The 10,022-nt window shown below is 44.9% G+C and overlaps 1 protein-coding gene across 1 annotated transcript; it reads right to left on the minus strand.

The window, feature by feature from the left end:
• Positions 1–3,306: 3,306 nt before the first annotated feature.
• On the minus strand, positions 3,307–3,816 carry LOC134968723 (uncharacterized). Its single transcript, XM_063944224.1, has one exon. The coding sequence runs from the start codon at positions 3,814–3,816 to the stop codon at positions 3,307–3,309; it is 510 nt and encodes a 169-aa protein (XP_063800294.1).
• Positions 3,817–10,022: the final 6,206 nt, after the last annotated feature.

The following is a 10,022-nucleotide window of genomic DNA, read 5'->3' on the forward strand; positions in this document are numbered from 1 at the left end:
GGACTAATCTGCTATCACTGCTGGGTGGAATCAGTGATAGTTCTGCTGTGTGGACCTGTTTTTCTGTACTGTACAGAATACACCAATCAGGAACCTGTGTATCCTCCCCAGGTGAGCACGGCATCATGGGCATTTGAAAGATTTTAAAAGAGGTTGCGCAGGTCAGCTCCTCATGTTAGTCACAGGACTTTGGCTAAGGGGTGATTCTCTGCCAGGGTACCTTGTGGAACGCATCACCAGTGCTGTGTGGACTTATACGTATTTACTCCTGCATGGAAATAGTACAAATATTCTCCTATGGACTAATCTACTATCACTGCTGGGTGGACTCAGTGATAGTTCTGCTGTGTGGACCTGTTTTTCTGTAACTTCTGTGTTGAATTGCTGTGGACCTAAATCCTCTACTGGGACTTACTATCTGGACTGCTACCTGCGTATTGTTTCTGGGCTATATTTACCTCTGTTTCCTGTGAATTGTCTACTCCTGTGTGCGGTGAGAAATAAACCATTACTTTGGCTTCATCGGCTCTGTGTATGAGTGATTAGAAGAACCCCGTATCCTCACACCCCCCTTTATGCATGCCGGCACTTTATAAGCTCTTGTTGAAGCTACCTGCAATAAGTTATTTCTAGTAAGTCCTACCCAACTTCTATAATGACTTAAATACTATTCACATTGTTTTACTGTATCTGAGACAGTGGTCGAAGTGGAAATTTTGAAGCGAGGGTATGGAAATGTAAAGGCTCTAATTATGCACGCCCTCTGGAAAAGGAGCGTGGCCTCTCAAAAGGGGGTGTGGCCTAAAGTGTACTGTACTGCACCATATACCGCTTATACACATTATGCACCACAATAGTAGGACCCCTTATACTACCTAGTACTGATGCCCCTTTCACATTATGCCACACAGTAGGAGACAAAATTCACATAAAGCCACACAGTATGAGCCACAATTCACATTACGCCACACAGAATGAGCCAAAATTCACATTACGCAATACAGTATTAACCAAAATTCACATTACGCCACATGGAATGAGCCAAAATTCACATTGCTCCACACGGAATGAGCCAAAATTCACATTACATCACACGGAATGAGCCAAAATACAGGGACATGGAGAGTGACAGTAGGGACAGAGAAATGACAGTGGGACAGGGACAGCAGGGACAGGGAGAGTGACAGCAGGGACAGTGAGAGAGAGAGGGACAGGAAGGACATACAGTAGGGAGAGAGAAAGGCAGCAGGTTAAGATTACCTAATGGGCGGCGGTGCGGAGGAGGAGAAGGAGGCTGCGGTCGTCGTCGCCAGTATGGAGAAGGTTGTGGTCAGCTGCAGCGGTGGTGTGGAGGAGGAAGCTGTGGTCATAGTCGGTGGCGGCGGTACAGAGGAGGAGGCTGTGGTCGATGGTGACAGCTGCTGTGGCCTTCAGTGCGGCTCTGTTGCCCCCCCTGCATCCAGTCCACCTATTATTCCAGAGCTGTTGCAGACCAGCAGCCAATCAGGAGTGGCCGCTACTCATTGGATGCCAGTTCGAGAGCTCCAATTGGCGCTTGAATAGCGCTAAATTTGAAAGGATATTGGCGGCGGGGGACTTCAGCGGTCAGTGCTCAAAGTGCCAGTATGCCATATCGGTGTATACCGGCCCACTTCGAGCACTGATCTAAGATAATGCAACATCATCTGTGCTCTGAGATGCTCTCATTACAGCGAATGGACGTGCGCGTGGCCCAGATGCTGCGATGGGCATGCCCTGGCACAGACGGAGTCACGATTAGCGTGGCTACATCTGTAGGATCTCAAGGAACATATTATTATTATTATTATCCTTTATTTATATGGTGTCACAAGAGATCCGCAGCACCACAGTACAATAAAAAGGTCATTAGGTCTACCACTAATGGTAGACATGCATTAGGTTGACAGTAGGGAAAGATCGACAGGGTCAAAAGGTTGACATGTAGAAGGCAGACAGTTCAAAAGGTCAACATGACAATGGTCGACACACATATGGTACATAGGGGACATGGTACACTAAAGTGGCTTGTATGTGGCAGAAAAGTGACAAAACACCCCCAAAAATGTGTCTACCTTTTTTGTGTCGACCTTTTGACCCTGACGATCTTTTCCTCCTGTCAAAGCATCAGTGGAATATCATGTTGATGCTAAGAAATTTATTTAACTTTATTTCAAATCAGAACATTTTAATTCTTATTTTTATGGTTTATTTATAATTTTAAGTATAAAAGATTAAAAAATCACAAACATCCAGATGACAATAGGTATACATGGTGGGAACAACTTTACATCTGTAATATACAATAATGACAATGTAAAAAACAGTATCGCTAGCAAAATTAGACAGTCATATATAGTGTGATAACACGCTAGAAATACAGTATGCTTAACACGCTAGAAATACAGTAGCTGCTATAAAAGGGTGGTTGGAAAAGAGGAAGGTGAAAGAGAAGGAACGGGAAAGGGAGTAAGGTGTTGGCAGAGTGTTGCGGTGTTTGATAGTGATGTTAATCCACACAATTGATAGTTAACCAGAACACTGGTTTATTAACATACAAAGACAAACAATGTTCTGCAGCAGCAGTAACTCACTCATATATATAACAGGCTGGTACAGTGAAAGCGCAGTACTTATTGCTATACGCCTTGCGGCTGTGGTAAGGTAGTGACTGACAGACTGACTCCCATTGGAAGGAACACACACCGCCCACTGCTCTCCGTCCCGCTCAGGCAGTACGACACACGCTACAGGGGGGACCGTCTCTCTCCACTGCAGGAGGAACTGTCTCTCTCTCTTTCCACTGCAGGAGGAACTGTGTCATCAGTCTCCACAACCCTGATGCTCCAGCACTAGAGGGTAAACAATAGAGGATGCGCACCAAGTGTAATGTATACACAGGAGACAAGGTACTGAGTGCACGATATTCCAACAGCCCCCCCTTGCTCAGGACCGTCTCCGGTCACATATAAAAGAACATTTTATCAAAACTTTTCAATATAGTCATACCTGTTACGGAAAACATGGTTAAGAAGCAAAAACAGTAAGAATAAATCAAAATCAACTTTAGCAGGTATGATGATAGTCTCTTTGTTAACATGTCGGCAACATTGTCCTCACTTGCCACATATTCCACATTGATGGACTTATTCTCCACTAATTTGCGAATGAAGTGACGTCTTATGGCAATATGCTTAAACCATCCATAATGCTTGGTGCTAGTAGACAAATCTATTGCTCCTTTGTTCTCACACGCAATGTTGATGGTTTCACTGTGATAAAGAAGACTTAATTCACAGTCTCTTTTATCCATAGTGCTTCCTTTGATGTTTCTGTAAGTGCCATATACTCCGCTTCTGCAGTAGAAAGGGCAACTGTGGATTGCTTCCTGCTCGCCCAGCTGACGGCTGCACCTGCCAATACAAATAGATACCCTGTGTAGGAACGACGGTCGTCCTCATCTGACCCCCCGTCGGCATCACAGAAAACTTTTAAGCTGGAATCTTTGGACTTTGTAAATCCCAACTTTAGTGAACTTGTACCTTTAAGGTATCTTGAAATTCTTTTAACTGCAATCCAGTGTTGCCCCCCAGGATTGATTGCAAGCAGACTTGCTCGACTTACTGCATGTGTGATGTCAGGACGAGTCCCAATACTTGCGTACATTAAGCTACCAATGGCATTCTGATAACGAATCTCTTTCATTTCCTCTATCTCTTCCTGGCTGTTTGGTGACGTGGCCTTTACCATTTTTACACCTTTGTCAATGGGAGTGCTTACTGGTTTTGCGTCAGACATTCCATACTTGGAGAGTATTGCTTCACTATACAGTATGTTTGTTGATCAATTGTAACAGTCCATGTACTGTTATCATCCAGTGCTGACAGCTCTGTATCAATTTCTGACTTCCACTCTGTCCAATCACTGCTTGACTTTGCTTCTTGTATGTTTTGGGGTTCACAGTAAGCTATGTTTGCATATTCCTCACTGTATTTCTTGGCTGGAACACCTTTGTTGCGCCTCATGGAACTTCTGTTTCCTGATTGGTTGTCTACATTGACAATCTCAGTTTTAGATACGCTTTCTGCTGCCTGTACATCCAATAATACATGTTGTTTTTCCCCTTGCTACACTGCACCAGTTACTGGCGCTATTTCATGGAACACCACATCTTTGGATTTAAGAAGATGTTTGTTTGTAATATCCCAAAGTCTATATCCTTTGCTTTCTTCACAGTATCCGAGCATAATACATTCTGTGGATTTTGGATCAAACTTTCTCCTTTTTCTCCTTAGGTATATGTGCAAAAGCTTTGCTCCCGAAGACACAAAGATGACTGACACTTGGCTTTTTATTGGACCATGCCTCCAGTGGCGTTTTACCCTTTACAGCTACTGTAGGTGCACGATTTCTTAGGTATACTGCAGTAGATACTGCTTCTGCCCAAAATCTTTTTTCCAGGCCCGCGTCACTTAACATTGTCCGTGCTCTCTCAACAATTGTGCGGTTTGCCCTTTCACTCATGCCATTTTATTCCAGTGTAAAGGCAATTGTTAGTTGATGCTTTATGCCATATTTTTTAAGGAATGCAGTTAACACCTTGTTGTCATGCTCTCTACCATTGTCGGATCTCAAGACCTTTAATTTCAGACCCGTATGAGTCTCCACCAGGTTTTCGTATTCCACAATTTTGTTGACAATGTCACTCTTTTCTTTAATAAAATATACATATGTCATTCTTGTGGAGTCATCAAAGAGAGTCATGAAATATCTGTAGCCACTGATTGATTCCACCTCCATTGGACCACATACGTTGGTGTGCACTAAAACTAGTGGTGTCTCTACTCTACTAACTGACTTTGTAAACGGGTTGCGAGTCTGCTTTCCTTTTATACAGCTCTCACACATAGGTCTTTCGTTACGGTGATCCCGGTTACCATTCCATCTAGCAGTTTCTGGACGTTGTCATATCCTAGATAACCCAAACGTTAGTGCCACAGCTCCATTGATTGGTTTGGATCAGTAGCCATCATTGCAGTACACTCCTCAGTGTCCAGGACATAGTTGGTTGCACCGGGTTGCTGAAGCAATTACAGCCCCTCTTTTATTTTACACCATACACTTGCCCTTCGCAAACTGGACTCTGTAACCCTTTTTCTCTAGGACGCTGACAGTAATGAGATTACTTCCCAAATCTGGCACGAATAATACATCTTGGATATCTGTAACAACTGTTTCTCCTCCAATTCTTAAATGCACTGTGATTGTCCCAACTTGTGATGCAGTAAGGATTTGATTTCCAATCTCTTTTACTGTAGTGGGTTCACACAGTGTTAAAGAACTGAACCAATGTTGATAGCAACTGAAATGCATAGTGGCCCCCGAGTCCATGTACCAGCAATCCTTCTTGTGACTATCTGCTACATTCATTGCTCACTCGTTTGGTTTGTCACACTTTTTCTGAGCACCACTGGAATTTCTCATCCTACAATCTAAAGCCTCATGCCCCAACTTGTGACACACAAAACAATTGAACTTGAGCTTTTTGGACTTTGTCTCGTTTTGTGAGTAAAGCAGAACCCTCAGCTATGGTCTCGACAGGAATACGTTCTTGGACCTGTAGTAGCTTGGCCCTTACAATTTCTGTTGTGAGCTTGGTATCATTAGACTCCAAAGCAACCACTAAAAAAACAAATTCTGGCGTCAGATTTTGTAACATCGCCATTGCCACTTCCTGATCCACCTGTGCCCCCACATATGCCAATTGCTGAGCTATTGACAATATCTTATCAATGTAATCATTCATGTCCTTGTAGGCACACAATTTTGTTCCATATAGCATGTGTCTCAAACTTATCCTTCTCATCAGACCTCTGTCCTCATATGCCTTTTGTACTTCTGTCCACATATCCTTAGCTGACACTTTCCCACTGATTATAGAATAAACATGCTGCTCCACAGCTAAGCCATTCGTGCCGATGGCTGTCTACATCATCTGGGTTAGGACCTGCTCCTGGGTCTATTGTGACTTTCCACAATTTTCCTGCTTAAGCTGCATCTCAATGGCAAACTTCCATGTAGTGTAGTTCTCTGAACCTTTCACTTTTGCAAAGTTCATGCTGTGCCCTGTGCTATGCATCTTCTCAGCATTTTAATAAAATGTTTCTTTAAATTAATCTTTTGTACTTTTGCTCTGTGTACCTCTGTTCTGTGCTATCACTCAAACATGCGGGGCTGAGCCCATAACCTGTTGGCAGACTGTTGCGGTGTTTGATTTATAGTTAACCAGAACGCTTGTTTATTAACATACAAAGACAACACTTGTTAATGCAGAAGATGTTCTGCAGCAGCAGTAACTCACTCATATACAGTATATAACAGGCTGGTACAGTGAAAGCGTGGTACTAATCGCTATACGTTATGCGGCTGTGGAAGTGACTCTGACAGATTGGGATGGAAGGCTGTACATCCGTGCAAACTGACTCCCATTGGAAGGAACACACACCGCCCACTGCTCTCCGTCCCGCACAGGCAGTGTGACACGCGCTACAGGGGGAACTGTCTCTCTCCACTGCAGGAGGAACTGTCTCTCTCTTTCCATTGTAGGAGGAACAGTGTCATCAATCTCCACCTTCCTGATGCTCCATCACTAGAGGGTAAACACTAGAGGATGCGCACCAAGTGTAATGTATACACAGGAGACAAGGTACTGAGGGGGTCATTCCGAGTTGTTCGCTCTGTATTTTTTTCTCGCAACGGAGCGATTAGTCGCTAATGTGCATGCGCAATGTCCGCAGTGTGACTGCGCCAAGTAAATTTGCTATACAGTTAGATATTTTACTCGCGGCATTACGAGTTTTTTTCTTCGTTCTGGTGATCGTAATGTGATTGACAGGAAGTGGATGTTTCTGGGCGGAAACAGGCCGTTTTATGGGTGTGTTTCTGAGAAAAACGCGGGAGTGGCTGGAGTAACGGAGGAGTGTCTGGGCGAACGCTGGGTGTGTTTGTGACGTCAAACCAGGAACGACAAGCACTGAACTGATCGCAGATGCCGAGTAAGTGTGGAGCTACTCAGAAACTGCTTAGAGGTGTCTATTCGCTATTTTGCTAATCTTTCGTTCGCAATTTTGATAAGCTAAGATTCACTCCCAGTAGGCGGCGGCTTAGTGTGTGCAAAGCTGCTAAAAGCAGCTTGCGAGCGAACAACTCGAAATGACCCCCTGAGTGCACTATATTCCACCATAAGGGAGAGGGGATCTTGCTGGTACAGCTCCCTGAAGAGTATTGGACGTTACACAGGCTCCTAACATATAGTACTTCTACTACAGTAAAAATAAACATAGGCGGGGCTAGTTATACAGTATATGGTACTGATATAGATTAGAGGAAGTGCACATTAAGTACAAAGAAGATGAAAACATTCAGAACAGAAGTCCACAGGGCTGAAAGTCCACAGGGCACATGTAAGCTATGTGTGGGATTTTGAAAGCGATACCATGGATCCCAAATGGATCCCAAATCTGTAAGAGTCTGTAGGATCTATTATTAAGGCATACAGTAATTTTTTCCATACTCGCTAGATATCAGATTTTTGGCGATAACTAGGCGGAGAGGAGAGGTCTCTACGTGTTTCCAGTGTAGCACAACTAGCATCTGGCTGCATTTAGTATGTGGTCTAACAGTTTGCCAATGGTTGTATCTAGTGTAGTAATTGGTAGACCTAACAGAAAAGACCAGGTGTATACAGGGACGCTGACCATATACATATACCTGATACATATCCCAGTATAAAGCTATTTTGGGGCATGTCCACCATATATGGTTAAAAAAAACCAATTCACCACAGCCTCCTAAGCACTGCGGTGGCTGCTGGCTTCGGGCTGCACAGGAGATGCTAGCAAGATCTCACGCATGCCCAGAGGAGCCGGCCAGGGGAGAAACAGCGCAACCACACTAAGCGCTGTGTGCTCAGGGTGGGATCGCTCGGGGGGGGGGGGGGGGGGGGTTTATTCCCCCACTCTGGCAAACAAGATGTTGCTACAGTACATCTTGTCAGTGTAGCTTCTTATTTCGCCCCAGTAATGAGACTAAGCAGGAAGTGCTATAGCAGCCCGATCCGTGCCGCTATAATACAATACATCTCCCCAAAGTACCAACCAATCAGCTTCTACTGTATCTGTCATTTTTCAAACACACAATCTGTGAAGTGACAGGAGCTGATTTAGCTGTACTTTCTTTCTCTCCAAGATTTGAGACATCATGCCCCATAGGGGGAGATTTATCAAATCTTGAAGAGAGATAAAGTGGAGAGAGATAAAATACCAATCAATCAGCTTCTGTTATTTTACAGCCTGTGTTAGACAAAATGACAGTTAACCTGCTTAAGTGGTTTGCCTGGAAATCTTCCGGGCATACTACTGACTGATTCCCTGACTGCACGGCACACGGGAATCAGCAATACTCCATTATGGAGTTTAGCCCGCCCCCCGGACTCCCATTTGCCAGGGGGCAGACTTAGCAGTAAAATTGCTTATTGTTAGGTTCCTGGTGCTCAGAACAAGGGAGATGTTGCGTAGTGAGTCCAGAGCACCAGAACGTGACGCTGAAATAAGGTGTGGTGTGGAAATAGCCCCTAGCACCCTACCTCCGTTGTTTTACCCGTGTGGTCAGTTCACGCCTGAGTGACTATGGTTTCTTGGGCCCACGGCAGCCGCGTTTGAAGGGCGGATTATGTCTGCCCAACTCCGATGCCCCCAGGTCTTAGCGTGAGACAAGGCGTGAACCGAGACAGGATAATAACAAGGGGACCTCTGACTAAAACAACAGAAAGCTAGGGGCTATACTACCCTAAAACTAAATATATGTGCGGCACGCCGCCAAAGGAAAAGAACAACCAAGGAAATGCTGTCCACTCGCCGACACAATACTGTTGTGTACCGGCGGTGACAGCATAAGCAGAACCCTCTGCAAAACACCAGTAACAAAATATAACCAAAGAATACTGCGGCCTAGGCCGACGGGCGCGGCAAAGCCGCTACTCACGGAACCGGTACAAACACTGGCAAACGGACAGGAACCCCCAATGTAGCCGACACAGACTCTCAGAACCGGAGGACAGGCAGAATCCCAAACGACAGACCGGTGGACACCAAGAAGCCAGAAACTCGACTAGGCACAGACAAAGCCACAGGACTTCTGGACAGGAACACTTCACGGCAGGACACAGAAACCGACACAGGAATCGACACAGGAACCAACACTGGAAGCAGCTAGACAGACACTGCTAGACAGGAGCTCAGGAACTGGCAGGGACTAGCTCAGAACGCAAGAACTCTGGAAGTCTAGAAACCTGGAAATATCACCAGCGTCTGTGAATTGCACTGAGCCAGCATTTAACAGAGAGTCTTAATTAATTATGTCGTGCAGCTGCCCTGCTGCACAACTGAGAGGTGCAATCAACAGACAGGTGAGGCTGAACACATGGGAACAAGCTGCAATTACACAGACTCACCACTGGCAGCAAACAAGAATATTCTTAAACCAGAGCAACGGGAAAACCTGGCCTGCAAGACAACTATAAACATAAAATAGGAATGAACCACTACCTGTGGTTCATACCACTTATGCTGAATCAGCGCTGGTGATCATCAGGCGATTACCTCGCCCTGCCCCATCAGACGCCCCCCCCCTGCACCCCCCCCCCTGCTCACACTTCAATTTAAACCCCCCCCCCGGGTGTTTTTAAATTGAAAACTTGCCACTGAAGGGGTAAATCACTGATTGGTTGCTATAAGCAACTTCTCCACTTTATTTATCTCTAAGATTTGATAAATCTCCCCCTTAGAGTGAAAGTCTATAGCAGCATTTTAGCTATCTTTATGCTAGAACATGCAAGAAGTGTTTTCTTTTGGCAGTCTCCAACAGAAACTAATCTGATGACAGAAAACAGAGGGGCGATGTATCAAACCTTGGAGATAAAGTGGAGAGAGATAAATTACCAACTG

The sequence above is a fragment of the Pseudophryne corroboree genome, chromosome 11 (genome assembly GCF_028390025.1).
Source record: "Pseudophryne corroboree isolate aPseCor3 chromosome 11, aPseCor3.hap2, whole genome shotgun sequence".
NCBI classification, from domain to species: Eukaryota; Metazoa; Chordata; class Amphibia; order Anura; family Myobatrachidae; genus Pseudophryne; species Pseudophryne corroboree.